Source organism: Poecile atricapillus, chromosome 2 (assembly GCF_030490865.1).
Source record: "Poecile atricapillus isolate bPoeAtr1 chromosome 2, bPoeAtr1.hap1, whole genome shotgun sequence".
In the NCBI taxonomy this organism is placed as follows: domain Eukaryota; kingdom Metazoa; phylum Chordata; class Aves; order Passeriformes; family Paridae; genus Poecile; species Poecile atricapillus.
In genome coordinates, this window is record NC_081250.1 from 153,587,861 (window position 1) to 153,606,775 (window position 18,915).

General features: G+C 45.8%; 1 protein-coding gene across 4 annotated transcripts in view; it reads left to right on the forward strand.

Annotated features, from left to right (window-relative positions):
• Window positions 1-18,915, forward strand: part of HSF1 (heat shock transcription factor 1) — a 48,773-nt gene that overhangs the window by 21,662 nt on the left and 8,196 nt on the right. For 2 of the 4 annotated variants that reach the window (XM_058830070.1, XM_058830072.1), the window contains exons 5-10: window positions 1,153-1,228; window positions 2,442-2,503; window positions 3,568-3,661; window positions 7,588-7,721; window positions 11,362-11,580; window positions 15,921-16,026. In XM_058830070.1, coding sequence (XP_058686053.1) covers window positions 1,153-1,228; window positions 2,442-2,503; window positions 3,568-3,661; window positions 7,588-7,721; window positions 11,362-11,580; window positions 15,921-16,026 — 691 coding nt within the window. The remainder of the gene's footprint in view (window positions 1-1,152; window positions 1,229-2,441; window positions 2,504-3,567; window positions 3,662-7,587; window positions 7,722-11,361; window positions 11,581-15,920; window positions 16,027-18,915) is intronic. The other 2 variants (XM_058830071.1, XM_058830073.1) reach the window with 1 other exon arrangement.

Genomic DNA, 18,915 nt, shown 5'->3' on the forward strand with positions numbered 1-18,915 from the left:
GGATTTGGGATTTTGGGATTTGGGATGAAGAGAAAGAAGAAATTGGGATAGAGGAACTTGGGATTTAGAACAGAAAGATTTAGGATGGAGGAATTTTGGAATTTTCCTTCTTTTCCATGGAGATTTCCCCATTTCCCATGGATTTTTTTCCCTTTCCCCTCAAATTCTCTCCATTTCCCATGGAATTTTTCCCTATTTCCAATGGAATTTGTTTCCCATGGAACTTTCCCCCTTTCCCATGGACATTTCCCCCTTTTCCGTGGAATTTTTCCCCATTTCCCTGGAATTCTCCCCGTTCCCATTGGAATTCTCCCCATTTTCCATGGAATTTTCCTCATTTCCTGGTTATTTTTCCCCATTTCCCATGGAATTTTCCCCATTTCCCTGGAATTCTCCCCATTCCCATTGGAATTTTCCCCATTCCCGTGGAATTTTCCCCATTTCCCATGGAATTCTCCACCTTTTCCATGGGATTTTCCCCATTTCCTATGGAATTTTCCCCATTTCCCTGGAATTGTCCCCATTCCCATTGGAATTTTCCCCTTTTCCCATGGAATTTTCCCTATTTCCCTGGAATTCTCCCCATTCCCATTGGAATTTTCCCCATTTTCCATGGAATTCTCCCCATTCCCATGGAATTCTCCCCATTTCCCTTGGAATTCCCCCGTTTCCCTGGAATTTTCCCCATTTCCTGGTTAATTTTCCCCATTTCCCTGGAATTCTCCCCATTCCCATTGGAATTTTCCCCATTCCCGTGGAATTTTCCCCATTTCCCATGGAATTTTCCACCTTTTCCATGGGATTTTCCCCATTTCCTATGGAATTTTCCCCATTTCCCTGGAATTCTCCCCATTCCCATTGGAATTTTCCCCCTTTTCCATGGAATTTTCCCCATTTCCCTGGAATTTTCCCCATTCCCGTGGAATTTTCCCTATTTCCCATGGAATTCTCCACCTTTTCCATGGGATTTTCCCCATTGCCTATGGAATTTTCCCCATTTTCCATGGGATTCTCCCCATTCCCATTGCAATTCTCCCCATTTCCCTCGGAATTCTGCCATTTCCCATGGAATTTTCCCCATTTCCCGGTTAATTTTCCCGTTTTTCCCGGTTTCTTTCCCGTTTTTTCCCGGAATTCCGGTGCCTGTTGCAGTGAGAACGAGGCTCTGTGGCGGGAAGTTGCCGGCCTGCGCCAGAAGCACGCCCAGCAGCAGAAAGTCGTCAACAAGGTAATTCCCGCTTTTCCAGAGGCCATTCCTGCTTTTCCAGAGGCCATTCCCACTTTTCCAAGGGAATTTCCACTTTTTATTCCCATTCCTGTTTATTGTTTATTCCCATTCCCGTTGTTTATTCCCATTCCCGTTGTTTATTCCCATTCCCGCTGTTTATTCCGGGTGTTTATTCCCATTCCCGTTGTTCATTCCCATTCCCATTGTTTATTCCCGGATTTCATTCCCATTCCCGTTGTTCATTCCCATTCCCATTGTTTATTCCCGTTGTTTATTCCCGTTGTTTATTCCCATTCCTGGTGTTTATTCCTGGTGTTTATTCCGGGTGTTCATTCCCATTCCTGGTGCTCATTCCCGGATTTCATTCCCATTCCCATTGTTTATTCCCATTCCCATTGTTTATTCCCGTTGTTTATTCCCATTCCCGGTGTTCATTCCCATTCCCGTTGTTCATTCCCATTCCCGGTGTTTATTCCCGTTGTTTATTCCCATTCCCGTTGTTTATTTCCATTCCCGTTGTTTATTCCCATTCCCGGTGTTCATTCCCATTCCCGTTGTTCATTCCCATTCCCGGTGTTTATTCCCGTTGTTTATTCCCATTCCCGTTGTTTATTCCCATTCCCGTTGTTTATTCCCATTCCCGGTGTTCATTCCCATTCCCGTTGTTCATTCCCATTCCCGGTGTTTATTCCCGTTGTTTATTCCCATTCCCGTTGTTTATTTCCATTCCCGTTGTTTATTCCCATTCCCGGTGTTCATTCCCATTCCCGTTGTTTATTCCCATTCCCGGTGTTTATTCCCGTTGTTCATTCCCATTCCCGTTGTTTATTCCCGTTGTTCATTCCCATTCCCGGTGTTTATTCCCATTCCCGTTGTTTATTCCCGGTGTTTATTCCCATTCCCGTTGTTTATTCCCGTTGTTTATTCCGGGTGTTTATTCCCATTCCCGGTGTTTATTCCGGGTGTTTATTCCCATTCCCGTTGTTTATTCCCATTCCTGGTGTTTTTTCCCATTGTTTATTGCCATTCCTGTTTTTTATTCCCGGTGTTTATTCCGGGTGTTTATTCCCATTCCCGTTGTTTATTCCCATTCCCATTGTTTATTCCCGTTGTTTATTCCCATTCCCGTTGTTTATTCCCATTCCCGTTGTTTATTCCCATTCCCGTTGTTTATTCCCGTTGTTTATTCCCATTCCCGGTGTTTTCCCGGCAGCTGATCCAGTTCCTGATCTCCCTGGTTCAATCCAATCGAATCCTGGGCGTCAAGAGGAAAATGTGAGTCCCCAATTCCCAAAATTCCGCGGAATTCCGGAGCCCCCAAATCCCAAAAATTCCCCCAAAAATAAAAAAAAACTCCCCAAAAATCCCAAAAATTTAAAAAAAATCCCAAGAAATCCCCAAAAATAAAATTAAAAAAAAAAAATCCCAAAAAATTAAAAAAAAATCCCAAAAAATCCCCCCAAAATTCCCAAAAAATAAAAAAAAAAATTCCAAAAAATTTCCACAAAAATCCAAAAAAATCCCAAAAAACAAAAAAAAAATCCAAAAAAAAAAAAAAATCCAAAAATTCCCCAAAAATCCTAAAAAAATTCCAAAAATAAAAAAAAAAGCCAAAAAACCCCAAAACCCCCAAAAAATAAAAAAAAAAAAAAAACAAAAATCCTAAAAGTTCCCAAAAAATAAAGAAAAAATTCAAAAAAAGTCCCAAAAATCCAAAAAAATCCAAAAAATCCATTAAAAAAAATCAGGAAAAACAGCAATTTCCCCATTTTTTCTGGGGAAAACCAGGAAAAACAGTAAAGTTTCTATTTTTCCCAGAAAAAAACAATGAAAATCAGGAAAATTTCCTGGAAAAAAACATGAAAAACAGAAAAACTCCAATTTTTCCAGGGAAAAAATGAGGAAAAAAGCAAAAATTCCCATTTTCCCCAAAAAGAACCAGGAAAATTCTCATTTTCCCTCAGAAGAAACAGGAAAATTCCCATTTTTCTTGGGAAAAAACAGGAAGAAAACAGGAAAAATAGGAAAATTCCAGTTTTCCCTGGGAAAGAAACAGGAAAAACTGGAAAATTTCGTTTTTTTCCCAGAAAAAAACAGCAAAATCAGGAAAATCCCTTTTTTTCCCAAAAAAACCCAGGAAAAGTGGGAAAATTCCCATTTTCCTGGGAAAAACCAGGAAAATTCCCTTTTTTCCTGGGAAAAAAAGAGGAAAAAATGAGGAAAAACAGGAAAATCCCCATTTTTCCCAAAAAAACCCCAGGAAAAGCGGGAAAATTCCCGTTTTTCCTGGAATTCCGGGGTTTTCCCGAGGTGATTCCCGGTTTTTTTTTTGGGATCAGCCCCCTGATGCTGAACGACGGCGGCGCCGCTCATTCCGTGCCCAAGTACAGCCGGCAATATTCCCTGGAGCACCACGGGAATTCCGCCTACACCGTGAGAAAAACAGCGGGAAAACAGCGGGGAAAACAGCGGGAAAACAGCGGGAAAAACAGCGGGAAAACAGCGGGAATGGGGCGGGAAAACAGCGGGAAAAACAGCGGGAAAACAGCAGGAAAACAGCGGGAAAACAGCAGGAATGGGGCGGGAAAACAGCGGGAAAACAGCGGGAAAACAGCGGGAAAAACACCGGGAAAACACCGGGAAAAACAGCGGGGAAAACAGCGGGAATGGGGCGGGAAAAACAGCGGGAAAACAGCGGGAAAACAGCGGGAAAAACAGCGGGAAAACAGTGGGAAAAACAGCGGGAAAACAGCGGGAAAAACAGCGGGAAAACAGCGGGAAAAACAGCGGGAAAACAGCGGGAAAACAGCGGGAAAACAGCGGGAAAAACAGCGGGAAAACAGTGGGAAAAACAGCGGGAAAACAGCGGGAAAAACAGCGGGAAAACAGCGGGAAAAACAGCGGGAAAACAGTGGGAATGGGGCGGGAAAAACAGCGGGAAAAACAGCGGGAAAACAGCGGGAAAAACAACGGGAAAAACAGCGGGAATGGGGCGGGAAAACAGCGGGAAAACAGTGGGAATGGGGCGGGAAAACAGCGGGAAAAGGCGGGAAAACAGTGGGAAAACAGCGGGAAAACAGCGGGAAAAGGCGGGAAAACAGTGGGAAAACAGCGGGAAAAACAGCGGGAATGGAGCGGGAAAAACAGCGGGAAAAACACCGGGAAAACAGCGGGAAAAACAGCGGGAAAAACAGCGGGAAAAGGGCAGGAAAAACAGCGGGAATGGGGTGGGAAAAACAGCGGGAAAAGGAGGGAAAAACAGCGGGAATGGGGTGGGAAAAACAGTGGGAATGGGGTGGGAAAAACAGTGGGAATGGGGCAGGAAAAACAGCGGGAATGGGGCAGAAAAAGCAGGAAAAACAGTGGGAATGGGGTGGGAAAAACAGTGGGAATGGGGCAGGAAAAACAGCGGGAATGGGGCGGAAAAACAGCGGGAATGGGGCAGGAAAAACAGCGGGAATGGGGCGGAAAAACAGCGGGAATGGGGCAGGAAATACAGTGGGAATGGGGCAGGAAAAACAGCGGGAATGGGGCAGGAAATACAGTGGGAATGGGGCAGGAAAAACAGCGGGAATGGGGCAGAAAAAGCAGGAAAAACAGCGGGAATGGGGCGGAAAAACAGCGGGAAAAACGGCAGGAAAACAGCGGGAAAACAGCGGGAAAACAGCGGGAAAAACAGCGGGAATGGGGCAGGAAAAACAGCGGGAATGGGACGGGAAAAGGAGGGAAAACAGCGGGAATGGGGCAGGAAAAGGCGGGAAAAGAGGTGGGAAAAGGAGCAGGAAAAAGTGGGAAAAAAGTGGGAAAAGAGCAGAAAAAACAGCGGGAAAGGGGTGGGAAAAGGGCGGGAAAAAGGTGGGAAAAACAGTGGGAATGGGGCGGGAAAAGAGCAGGAAAAGGATGGGAAAAAGGCGGGAAAAAGGGCGGGAAAAACAGCGGGAATGGGGCGGGAAAAGGGTGAAAAAAGAGGTGGGAAAAGGAGCAGGAAAAAGTGGGAAAAAAGTGGGAAAGGGGCGGGAAAAACAGTGGGAATGGGGTGGGAAAAGAGCAGGAAAAACAGCAGGAAAAGGGCGGGAAAAGGGTGAAAAAGAGGTGGGAAAAAGAGCAGGAAAAGTTGGGGAAAAAGTGGGAAAAACAGAGGGAAAGGGGCGGGAAAAGGCAGGAAAAGGGTGGGAAAAAGGCGGGAAAAACAGTGGGAAAAGGGCGGGAAAAAGGTGGGAAAAAGGCGGAATGAACAGCGGGAATGGGGTGGGAAAAGGAGAAGAAAAAGAGGTGGGAAAAGGAGTGGGGAAAAAGTGGGAAAGGGGCGGGAAAAACAGCGGGAATGGGGTGGGAAAAGGCAGGAAAAGGGGCAAAAAAAGAGGTGGGAAAAGGAACAGGAAAAGGTGGGAAAAGAGCGGGAATGGGGCAGGAAAAACTGCGGGAATGGGGTGGGAAAAGAGCAGGAAAAATAGCGGGAATGGGGCGGGAAAAGGACTGGAAAAAGAGGTGGGAAAAGGAGCAGGAAAAGTTGGGAAAAAAGTGGGAATGGGGCAGGAAAAACAGCGGGAATGGGGCGGGAAAAACAGCGGGAATGGGGCGGGAAAAGGGCGGGAAAGGGGTGGAAAAAGGTGGGAAAAGGAACAGGAAAAGGTGGGAAAAAAGTGGGAGAAGAGCAGGAAAAACAGCGGGAATGGGATGGGAAAAGGCGAGAAAAACAGTGGGAATGGGGTGGGAAAAACAGCGGGAATGGGGTGGGAAAAACGGCGGGAAAAACAGCAGGAAAAGGGCAGGAAAAGGGTGAAAAAAGAGGTGGGAAAAGGAGCAGGAAAAGTTGGGAAAAGAGTGGGAATGGGGCAGGAAAAACAGCGGGAATGGGATGGGAGAAGAGCAGGAAAAACAGCGGGAATGGGGCGGGAAAAACAGCGGGAATGGGGCGGGAAAAACAGCGGGAAAAACAGCGGGAATGGGGTGGGAAAAGGGTGGGAAAAGGTGGAAAAAGGAGCAGGAAAAGTTGGGAAAAAGTGGGAAAGGGGCAGGAAAAGGATGGGAAAAAGGGGCAGGGAAGGAGGGAAAAGGGTGGAAAAAAGTGGGAAAATGGATGGGAAAAAAGATGGAAAAATGGTGGGAAAGAGGAAAGGGATGGGAAAAGAGGCAGGGAAAGGGTGGAAAAAGGTGGGAAAAGGGGTGGGAAAAAGGTGGGGAAAAATGGGAAAAAAGTGGGAAAGGGACAGGAAAGGGGTGGGAAAAAAGGGTGGGAAAAGGGGCAGGAAAAGGGGTGGGAAGAGGATGGGAAAAAAGTGGGAAAGAGCGGAAAAGGGGTGGGAAAAGGGTGGGAATGGGATGGGAAAGGGTGGGAAAAGGAGCAGGAAAAAAGTGGGAAAAGGATGGGAAAGAGATCTGGAAAATGGGAATGGGAATGGGAATGGGATTTCTTGGGAATGGGAATTGATGGGAATTGTGGGAATGGGAATTGTGGGAATGGGAATTGTGGGAATTGTGGGAATGGGAATTGTGGGAATTGTGGGAATGGGATTTTTGGGAATTGTGGGAATGGGATTTTTGGGAATTGTGGGAATGGGATTTTCAGGAATTGTGGGAATTGTGGGAATGGGAATTGTGGGAATTATGGGAATGGGATTTTCAGGAATTGTGGGAATGGGATTTTCGGGAATTGTGGGAATTGTGGGAATTGTGGGAGTGGGATTTTTGGGAATTGTGGGAATTGTGGGAGTGGGATTTTTGGGAATTGTGGGAATTGTGGGAATTGTGGGAGTGGGATTTTTGGGAATTGTGGGAATGGGATTTTCGGGATTTACAGGATTTATGGGAATTGTGGGAACGGAATTTACAGGATTTATGGGAATTGTGGGAACGGGATTTTCGGGATTTGTGGGAATTGTGGGAATTGTGGGAATGGGATTTTCGGGATTTGTGGGAATTGTGGGAATTATGGGAATGGGAATTGTGGGAATTGTGGGAACAGGATTTACAGGATTTATGGGAATTGTGGGAACGGGATTTACGGGAATTGTGGGAATTGTGGGAATGGGATTTACGGGAATTGTGGGAATTGTGGGAACAGGATTTATGGGAATTGTGGGAATTGTGGGAATGGGATTTACAGGATTTATGGGAATTGTGGGAACGGAATTTATGGGAATTGTGGGAATTGTGGGAATGGGATTCTCGGGAATTGTGGGAATTGTGGGAATGGGATTTTTGGGATTTATGGGAATTGCGGGAATTGTGGGAATGGGATTTGTGGGATTTTTGGGAATTGTGGGATCCTCCCTCTCCCCCTTCCCTTCTCCCTCTGGAATTTCCCGGGAATTGTGGCCGGGAGAATTCCCGGGATAATTCCCGTTGGGATTCCGCAGGCTCCGGCTCCGGCTCTGGGCGTTCCCGGGCGTTTCCCGGCGGATCCGGGCGGCTCCGGGCCCCGGATCGCGGATGTGACGGAGCTGCCGCCCTCCAGCCCCGAGGGATCCCCCGGACACAGCCCCGGACACAGGTGGGGAGCCCGGGAATTCCCAAAAAATCCTGGGAATTCCCAAAAAATCCTGGGAATTCCCAAAAAAATCCCGGGAATTCCTGAAAATCTGGGAATTGCCAAAAATCCCGGGAATTCTCAAAAAAAAAAAAGGGAATTTCCAAAAAAACCTGGGAATTCCCAGAAATCCCGGGAATTCCCAATAATCCCAGGAATTCCCAAAAATCCAGGAAATTCCCAAAAAATCCCGGGAATTCCCAAAAAATCCTGGGAATTCCCAAAAAATCCTGGGAATTCCCGAAAAATCCCAGGAATTCTCAAAAATCCTGGGAATTCCCAATAATCCCAGGAATTCCCAAAAATCCAGGAAATTCCCAAAAATCCAGGAAATTCCAAAAAAATCCCAGGAATTCCCAAAAATCTGGGAAATTCCCAAAAATCCAGGAAATTTCAGAAAATCCCAGGAACTCCCAAAAATCCTGGGAGTTCCTGGAATTCTGCTGCTTCTCAAAATCCCAATTCCTGATTTTCCCAATTCCCGTTTTCCCCGTTAATTCCCATTTTTTTCCCATTATCCCATTTTTCCCATTCCCATTTTTCCCGTTTTTCCCATTTTTCCTTTGTCAATTCCCAATTCCCATTCCCATTTTTCCCATTCCCATTTTTCCATTCCCAATTCCTTTTTCCCATTTTTCCCACTCCCATTTCCCCATTCCCATTCCAATTCCCATTTTTCCCATTCCCATCCCCCATTATCCCAATTTTTCCCATTCTCAATTCCCGTTTTTCCCATTTTTCCATTCCCAATTCCCTTTTTTTTCCATTTTTCCCACTCCCATTTCCCCATTCCCATTTTTCCCATTCCTGTCCCCCATTATCCCAATTTTTTCCCATTTTCCCCATTCCCGATTCCCATTTTTCATTCCCATTTTCCCCATCCCCATTTTTCCAATTCCCATTTTTCCCATTCCCAATTCCTGTTTTTCATTCCCATTTTTCCCAATTTTCCCATTCCCATCCCCCATTATCCCATTTTTCCCATTCCAAATTCCCTCTTTTCCCATTTTTCCCATTCCCATTTTTCCATTCCCAATTCCCTTTTTTCCCATTTTTCCCATTCCCATTTCCCCATTCCAATTCCCATTTTTCCATCCCCATTCCCATTTTTCCCATTCCCATCCCCCATTATCCCAATTTTTTCCCATTTCCCCCATTCCCAATTCCCATTTTTCCCATTCCCATTTCCCCATTCTCATTTCCTGTTTTTCATTCCCATTTTTCCAATTCCCATTTTTCCCATTCCCAGTTCTCGTTCCCAATTCCCATTTTTCCCATTCCAAATTCCCGTTTTTTCCCATTTTTCCTATTCCCAATTCCCACTTTTCATTCCCATTTTTCCCATTCCAAATTCCCGTTTTTCATTCCCATTTTCCCATCCCCTTATTCAATTTTTCCCATTTTCCCATTTTTCCCATTCCCATTTCCTGTTCGTTTTCCCGTTCCTGCTTTTCCCATCTTTCCCATTTTTTCCCATCTTTCCCATTTTCCCATCCCCATTCCCAGTTTTCTCATCTTTCCCATTTTTCTATTCCCATTTTTCCCATTCCCATCCCCCATTTTCCCATTTTTCCCATTCCAAATTCCTGTTTTTCATTCCCATTTTTCCCAATTTTCCCATTCCCATCCCCCATTATCCCATTTTTCCCATTTTCCCCATTTTTCCACCCCCCATTATCCCATTTTTCCCATTTTTCCCATTTTTCCCATTCCAAATTCCCGTTTTTCCCCTTTTTGTTATTCCCAATTCCAGTTTTTCATTCCCATTTTTCCCAATTTTCCCATTCCCATCCCCCATTATCCCATTTTTTCCATTCCCATTCCCATTTTTCCCATTCCAAATCCCATTTTTCCTGTTCCCAATTCCCATTTTCCATTCTCATCTTTCCCAATCCCATTTTTCCCATTCCCAGTTTTCCCATTTCCCCACCCCCATTATCCCGTTTTTCCCATTCCCATTTTTCCATTCCCAATTCCCTTTTTTCCCATTTTTCCCATTCCCATTTCCCCATTCCCATTCCAATTCCCATTTTTCCATCCCCATTCCCATTTTTCCCATTCCCATCCCCCATTATCCCATTTTTCCCATTCCCAGTTCCCTTTTTTTCTCTTTTTTCGCATTCCCAATTCCCATTTTTCATTCACATTTTTCCCATTTCCCCCCCCATTATCCCAATTTTTCCCATTCTCAATTCCCGTTTTTCCCATTTTTCCATTCCCAATTCCCTTTTTTTTCCATTTTTCCCACTCCCATTTCCCCATTCCCATTTTTCCCATTCCTGTCCCCCATTATCCCAATTTTTTCCCATTTTCCCCATTCCCGATTCCCATTTTTCATTCCCATTTTCCCCATCCCCATTTTTCCAATTCCCATTTTTCCCATTCCCAATTCCTGTTTTTCATTCCCATTTTTCCCGTTTTTCCCATTCCCATCCCCCATTATCCCATTTTTCCTGTTCCAAATTCCCATTTTTCCCGTTTTTCCCATTTCCCCCCCCATTATCCCATTTTTCCCATTCTCAATTCCCGTTCTTCCCATTTTTCCATTCCCAATTCCCCTTTTTTTCCATTTTTCCCACTCCCATTTCCCCATTCCCATTTTTCCCATTCCTGTCCCCCATTATCCCAATTTTTTCCCATTTTCCCCATTCCCGATTCCCATTTTTCATTCCCATTTTCCCCATCCCCATTTTCCCCATCCCCATTTTTCCCATTCCCAATTCCTGTTTTTCATTCCCATTTTTCCCAATTTTCCCATTCCCATCCCCCATTATTCCATTTTTCCCGTTCCAAATTCCCATTTTTCCCATTTTTCCCATTTTTCCCATTTTCCCACCCCCCATTATTCCATTTTTCCCATTCCCAATTCTCTTTTTTCCCCATTTTTCCCATTCCCAATTCCCATTTTTCATTCCCAGTTTTCCCATTCCCTTCCCCCATTTTCCCATTTTTCCCATTTTTCCCATTCCAAATTCCCATTTTTCCCATTTTTCCCAATTCTCGTTTTTTGGATTTTCCCACCCCCTTTTATCCCATTTTTCCATTCCCAATTCCCATTTTTCATTCCCATTTCCCCCATCCCCATTATCCCATTTTTCCCATTCCCATTTCCTATTCCTTTTCCCATTCCTGCTTTTCCCATCTTTCCCATTTTCCCATTCCCAATTCCCATTTCCCATTCCCATTCTTCTCATCTTTCCCATTTTTCCATTCCCATTTTTCCCCATTCCAAATTCAGGTTTTTTTCCCATTTTTCCCATTCCCAATTCCCTCTTTTCCCATTTTTCCCATTCCCATTCCAATTCCCATTTTTCCATCCCCATTCCCATTTTTCCTACTCCTATCCCCCATTATCCCAATTTTTTCCCATTTTCCCCATTCCCAATTCCATTTTTTCCCATTTTTCCCACTCCCATTTCCCCATTCCCATCCCAATTCCCACTTTTCCATCCCCATTCCCGGTTTTCCCATTCCCAATTCCCATTTTTCATTCCCACTTTTCCCATTCCCATCCCCCATTTTCCCGTTTTTCCCATTTTTCCCGTTCCAAATTCCCATTTTTCCCGTTTTTCCCGCTAATTCCCGTTTTTTTTTCCCGGATCAGCCCCCCCATCCGCATCAAGGAGGAGCCTCCCAGCCCCACCCGGAGCCCGCGGCCGGAGGAGCCCCGGAACTCCGGGAATTCCGGGAATTCCGGGAATTCCGAGACCCCCCTGTCCCCCTCCACCTTCATCGACTCCATCCTGCGGGAAAACGACTCCGGAGCCGCTCCCGGGAATCCCCAATCCCAGGAAAAGTGCCTGAGCCTCGCCTGCCTCGACAAGTGAGCCGCGGGAAAAGCGGGAAAAGGGCGGGAAAAGACGGAATTCCCAGGAAAAAACGGGATCGGGACGGAATTCCGGGAATTCCCAAAGCCCAGATCAGGATTGGGATGGAATTCTGGGAATTCCCAAAGCCCAGATCAGGATCGGGACGGAATTCCGGGAATTCCCAAAGCCCAGATCAGGATTGGGATGGAATTCCCGGAATTCCAAAGTCCCAGTTCGGTCCGGGAAAAACGGGATCGGGACGGAATTCCGGGAATCCCCAAGGCCTGGTTTGGGATTGGGACGGAATTCCCAGAATTCCCAAAGTCACAGTTTGGGCCAGGAAAAGCTGGATCAGGAGGGAATTCCCAGAATTCCCGAAGCCCAGATCAGGATTGGGATGGAATTCCAGGAATTTCTAAAGCCCAGTTTGGGATCGGGATGGAATTCCGGAATTCCCGAAGCTCAGTTGGGATTGGGATGGAATTCCTGGAATTCCTGAAACTCAGATCGGGATTGAGATGGAATTCCCAGAATTCCCAAAACGCAAATCTGGATCGGAACAGAATTCCTGGAATTCTCAAAGCTCAGTTTGGATTGGGATGGAATTCCAGGAATTCCTTGGAAAAACCGGGATTGGGATGGAATTCCCAGAGTTCCTGAAGCCCAGTTCGGGATCGGGACGGAATTCCTGGAATTCCCAAGGCTCATTTTGGGCTTGGAAAAACTGGGATTGGGACAGAATTCCAGGAATTCCTTGGAAAAACCAGGATTGCGATGGAATTCCCAGAATTCTCAAGGCCCAGTTTGGTCCTGGAAAAGCCGGATCAGGACAGAATTCCCAGAATTCCTAAAACCCAAATCTGGATCAGAACAGAATTCTGGGAATTCCCAAAGTTTAGTTGGGATCGGGATGGAATTCCCAGAATTCCTGAAGCCCAGTTCGGGATCAGGATGGAATTCCCGGAGTTCTTGGAGCCCAGATTGGAATCGGGATGGAATTCCCGGAATTCCTGAAGCTCAGTTGGGATTGGGATGGAATTCCAGGAATTCCCAAAGTTCAGCTCGGGATGGGGATGGAATTCCTGGAATTCCCAAGGTTCATTTTGGGCTTGGAAAAACCAGGATTGGGATGGAATTCCGGGAATTCCCAAAACCCAAATCTGGATGGGAACAGAATTCAGGGAATTCCCAAATCCCAGTTTGGGATCAGGATGGAATTCCCAGAATTCCAAAGTCCCGTTTTGGGCTTGGAAAAACCAGGATCAGGACAGAATTCCCAGAATTCCTGAAGCCCAGTTTGGGAGCCGGGAAAAGCCGGATCAGGACGGAATTCCCGAAATTCCCGAAGCCCAGATCGGGATTGGAATTCCCAGAATTCCCGAAGCCCAGATCGGGATCGGGATGGAATTCCCGGAATTCCCAAAGCTCAGTTTGGGCTTGGAAAAACCGGGATCGGGACAGAATTCCGGGGATTTCTAAAGCCAGTTCAGGATCGGGATGGAATTCCCGAATTCCCAAAGCCGGGTTTGGGATCAGGATGGAATTCTTGGAATTCCAAAGTCCCAGTTTGGGCCAAGAAAGGCGGGATCGGGATGGAATTCCTGGAATTCCCGAGTCCCAGTTTGGGCTTGGAAAAACCGGGATTGGGACAGAATTCTGGGAATTTCTAAAGCCCAGTTCGGGATCGGGATGGAATTCCAGGAATTTCCAAAGCTCAGATCAAGACTGGGATGGAATTCCCAGAATTGCTGAAGCCCAGATCGGGATCGGGATGGAATTCCTGGAATTCCCAAGCTCAGTTTGAGCTTGGAAAAACCGGGATTGGGACGGAATTCCCAAAATTCCCAAATCCCAGCTCGGGATTGGGACGGAATTCCCCAATCCCGCTTTTCCCGGCGTTCCCGCCCTGATCCCATTTTCCTTCTCCCGTTGTTTTTCCCGATCCCGTTTCCCCATTCCCGTTCTCATTCCCGTTTTTCCTGTTCCCATTCCCGCTGTTCCCATTCCCGCTTTTCCAACTGTTATTCCCATTCCCGCCATCATTCCCGCTATTCCCATTTTTCCCACTGTTCCCGCTGTCATTCCCATTTCCTCTATTCCCGATTTTCCTGTCATTCCCATTTTTCCCACTGTCATTCCCTCTGTCATTCCCATTTTTCCTGTTGTTCCTGTCATTCCCGTTTTTTTTCCCGCTGTTATTCCCATTTTTCCTGCTGTCATTCCCGCTGTTATTCCCGTTCCCGTTCCCTCTATTCCCAATTTTCCCGCTGTTCCTCTCATTCCCATTTTTCCCGCTCTCATTCCCATTGTTTTTCCCATTTTTCCTGCTGTTCCCGTCATTCCCGTTGTTTTTCCCACTGTCATTCCAATTTTTCCCACTGCTCCTATTCCCATTTTTCCCGCTGTTCCCATTCCCGTTGTTTTTCCCGTTGATTTTCCTGGTGCTCCCGCCGTCATTCCCGCTGTCATTCCCGCCGTCATTCCCGTTTTTCTCACTGCTCTTCCCGTTTTTCCTGTTCCCATTCCCGCTGTTATTCCCATTCCCATTCCCTCTATTCCCATTTTCCCGCTGTTCCTCTCATTCCCATTTTTCCCGCTGTTCCCATTCCCGTTGTTTTTCCCATTTTTCCCGCCGTCATTCCCGCTGTTTTTCCCATCATTCCCATTTTTCCTGCTGTCATTCCCGCTGTCATTCCCATTTTTCCTGTTGTTCCTGTCATTCCCATTTTCCCCGCTGTCATTCCCGTTTTTCCCGCTGTTCCCGTTCCCATTGTTTTTCCCGTTATTTTTCCCGCTGTTCCCGCCATCATTCCCGCTGTTATTCCCATTTTTCCTGCCGTCATTCCTGGTGTCATTCCCGTTTTTCCTGTTCCCATTCCCGCTGTCATTCCCATTCCCATTTCTTCTATTCCCAATTTTCCTGTTGTTCCCATTTTTCCCACTGTTGCCATTCCCATTTTTCCTGCTGTCATTCCCGTTTTTCCCACTGCTCTTCCCGTTTTTCCTGTTCCCATTCCCGCTGTCATTCCCGTTCCCGTTCCCTCTATTCCCAATTTTCCCGCTGTTCCTCTCATTCCCATTTTTCTCTCTCTCATTCCCATTGTTTTTCCCATTTTTCCTGCTGTTCCCCTCATTCCCATTGTTTTTCCCGCTGTCATTCCCATTGTTTTTCCCGCTGTCATTCCTGTTGTTTTTCCCGTTGTCATTCCCATTTTTCCCACTGTTCTTCCCATCATTCCTGTTGTTTTTCCCATTCCCGTAATTCCCATTGTTTTTCCTGTTGTTTTTCCCATTGTTTTTCCCCCTGTTCCTGCTGTCATTTCCGCTGTTTCCTGCTGTTCCCGTTCTTCTTCCCACTGTCATTCCCATTTTTCCCATTTTTCCCACTGTCATTCCCGTTTTTCCCGCTCTTCCCCCTGTCATTCCCGCTGTTATTCCCATTTTGCCCACTGTTCCTGTCATTCCGGTTGTTTTCCCACTGTCATTCCCATTTTTCCCGCTGTCATTCCCATTTTTCCCATTTTTCCCGCTGTCATTCCCATTTTTCCCGCTGTCATTCCCATTTTTCCCGCTGTCATTCCCGTTTTTCCCGCTGTCATTCCCGTTGTTTTTCCCGCTGTCATTCCCGTTGTTTTCCCGCTGTCATTCCCATTTTTCCCATTGTTTTTCCCGCTGTCGTCATTCCGGTTGTTTTCCCACTGTCATTCCCATTTTTCCCGCTGTCATTCCCATTGTTTTTCCCGCTGTCATTCCCGTTGTTTTTCCCGTTGTCATTCCCCTTTTTCCCACTGTTCTTCCCATCATTCCTGTTGTTTTTCTCGTTCCCGTAATTCCCATTGGTTTTCCTGTTGTTTTTCCCATTGTTTTTCCCCCTGTTCCTGCTGTCATTTCCGCTGTGTTTCCTGCTCTTCCCGTTGTTTTTCCTACTGTCATTCCCATTTTTCCCATTTTCCCCGCTGTCATTCCCATTTTTCCCGCTGTCATTCCCATTTTCCCCGCTGTCACTCCCATTGTTTTTCCCGCTGTCATTCCCATTTTTCCCATTGTTTTTCCCCGTCATTCCCATTTTTCCCATTTTTCCCACTGTCATTCCCATTTTTCCCGCTGCCGTCATTCCGGTTGTTTTCCCGCTGTCATTCCCATTGTTTTCCCGCTGTCGTCATTCCGGTTGTTTTCCCGCTGACATTCCCATTTTTCCCGTTGTTTTTCCCGCTGTCATTCCGGTTGTTTTCCCGCTGTCATTCCCATTCCCGTTGTTTTCCCGCTGTCATTCCCATTTTTCCCGTTTTTCCCGCTGTCATTCCCGTTTTTCCCGTTGTTTTTCCCGCTGTCGTCATTCCGGTTGTTTTCCCAGCAGGGCGGAGCTGAGCGAGCACCTGGACACGATCGACTCCGGCCTGGAGAATCTGCAGGCGCTGCTCAGCACCCACGGCTTCAGCATGGACAGCGCCCTGCTGGACGTGAGACACATTCCCAAAATCCCACAGAATCCCCAAAGAATTCCCAGAATCCCAAAAAAAAATCCCCCCCAAAAAAATCCCCTAAAAAATCCCTGCAGAATTCCCAGAAAAAATTCCCAAAAAATCCCAAAAAAAAATTCCCACAGAATTCCCCAAAAATTCCCCCAAAATCCCCACAGAATTCCCAACTTCTCCTGCTCGACGTGAGCCGCGTTCCCAAAATCCCACAGAATTCCCAAAGAATTCCCAGAATCCCAAAAAAATTCCCAAAAAAAATCCCCAAGAAATTCCCATTAAATTCCCACAAAATTCCCCAAAAATCCCCACGGAATTCCAGCCAAATTCCCAAATTCTCCTGCTCGACGTGAGCCGCATTCCCAAATCCCAAATTCCCGAAATCCCAAAAAAATCCCAAAAAAAATCCCCCAAAAAATCCCTGCAGAATTCCCAAAAAAAATCCCAAAAAAATTCAAAAAAAAAATTCCCACAAAATTCCCCAAGAATTCCCCCCAAATCCCCACAGAATTCCCAAATTCTCCTGCTCGACGTGAGACACGTTCCCAAAATCCCACAGAATTCCCAAAGAATTCCCAGAATCCCAAAAAAAATCCCCCCAAAAAAATTCCCAAAAAAATCCCTGCAGAATTCCCAGAAAAAATTCCCAAAAAATTCCAAAAAAAAAATTCCCACAAAATTCCCCCCAAATCCCCACAGAATTCCCAAATTCTCCTGCTCGACGTGAGGCACATTCCCAAAATCCCACGGAATTCCCAAAGAATTCCCAGAATCCCGAAAAAATCCCCCAAAAAAATTCCCAAAAAAAATCCCCAAGAAATTCCCATTAAATTCCCACAAAATTCCACAAAAATCCCCACGGAATTCCAGCCAAATTCCCAAATTCTCCTGCTCAACGTGAGCCGCATTCCCAAATCCCAAATTCCCGAAATCCCAAAAAAATCCCAAAAAAAATCCCCCAAAAAATCCCCAAAAAATCCCTGCAGAATTCCCAAAAAAAATCCCCAAAAAATTCCAAAAAAAATTCCCCCAAAATTCCCCAAAAATTCCCCCCCAAATCCCCACAGAATTCCCAAATTCTCCTGCTCGACGTGAGGCACATTCCCAAAATCCCAAAGAATTCCCAAAGAATTCCCAGAATCCCGAAAAAATCCCCCCAAAAAAATCCCTCAAAAAAATCCTGCAAAATTCCCCAAAAAATTCCCACAAAATTCCCCAAAAATTCCCCCAAAATTCCGAAACTCTCCTGCTCGACGTGAGCCGCATTCCCAGAATCCCAAATTCCCAAAATTTCCAGAATCCCAAAAAAAATCCCCCCAAAAATTCCCCCAGAATTCCCCCAGAAAATTGCCAAAAAAATTCCCCCAAAATTCCCCAAAAATTCCCCCAAAATCCCCACAGAATTCCCAGATTCTCCTGCCACGTTCCCAAAATCCCAAATTCCCAAAGAATTCCCCAAAAAAAATCCCGGCAGAATTCCGCAAAAAAATTCCCAAAAAAATCCCCCAAAAAATTCCCAAAAAAATTCCCACAAAATTCCCCAAAAATTCCCCAAAATCCCCATAGAATTCCCAAATTTTCTGCTCGATGTGAGCCACATTCCCAAAATCCCAGGGAATTCCCAAAGAATTCCCAAAATCCCCCCAAAAATTCCCCCAGTATTCCCAAAAAAAGTTCCCCCAAAAAATTCCCCAAAATTCCCAAAAAATTCCTGCAAAATTCCCCCAAAATCGCCACAGAATTCCCAGGAATTCCCAAATATTCTACAATTCCCTAAAAATTCCTGTAGAATCCCTGAATTCCCAAGAAAACCCTAAAAATTCCCAAATTCCCGGAAAATTCCCTAAAAAATTCCCACAGTATTCCTGGGAATTCCCAAATAATTGCTGCAGAATTCCCAAAAAAAATTCCCACAGAATCCCCAAATTCCAAAAAAATCCTCAAATTCCCACCAAATTCTCATAGAATTCCCCAAATTCCCAAAAAATTTCTTCCAAATTCCTACAGAATTCTTGGGAATTCCCAAAAAAATTCCTGCAGAATTCCCCAATTCCCAGAAAATTGCTGCAGAATCCCTGAATTCCCAAAAAAATCCCCATGGAATTCCTGGGAATTCCGCCTTTCCACCCTCCGGGGCCAGGTTTTTCCCAGGAATTCCGGCTTTTTCCCAGCTCCCATTCCCGTTTTTCCCAGGAATTCCGGCTTCTTCCTGGGAATTCCAGCTTTTTCTGAGTTCCCATTCACATTTTTCCCAGGAATTCCCATTTTTTGTGGTTCCCATTCCCATTTTTCCCAGGAGTTCTTGGTTTTTCCCGGGAATTCCGGCTTTTTCCTGACTCCCTTTCCCGTTTTTCCCAGGAATTCCGGATTTTTCCCAGGAATTTTGGGGTTTTCGCAGCTCCCATTCCCATTTTTCCCAGGAATTCCGGCTTTTTCCTGTGAATTCCAGCTTTTTCTGGCCTCCCAGTCTCATTTTTCCCAGGAATTTTTGGTTTTTCCTAGCTCCCATTCCCATTTTTCCCAGGAATTCCTGTTTTTCCCGGCTCCCATTCCCATTTTTCCCAGGAATTCTGGCTTTTTCCTTGGAATTCTGGCTTTTTCCCGCCTCCCATTCCCATTTTTCCCAGGAATTCCAGGGTTTTCCCGGGAATTCCGGCTTTTTCCCAGCTCCCATTCCCATTTTTCCCAGGAATTCCGGCTTTTTCCCGGGAATTCCAGGCTTTTCCCAGCTCCCATTCCTGTTTTTCCTGGGAACTCTGGATTTTTCCCACCTCCCATTCCCATTTTTCCCAGGAATTCCGGGGTTTTCCCGGGAATTCCGGCTTTTTCCCGGCTCCCTTTCCCATTTTTCCCAGGAATTTTGGGTTTTCCCAG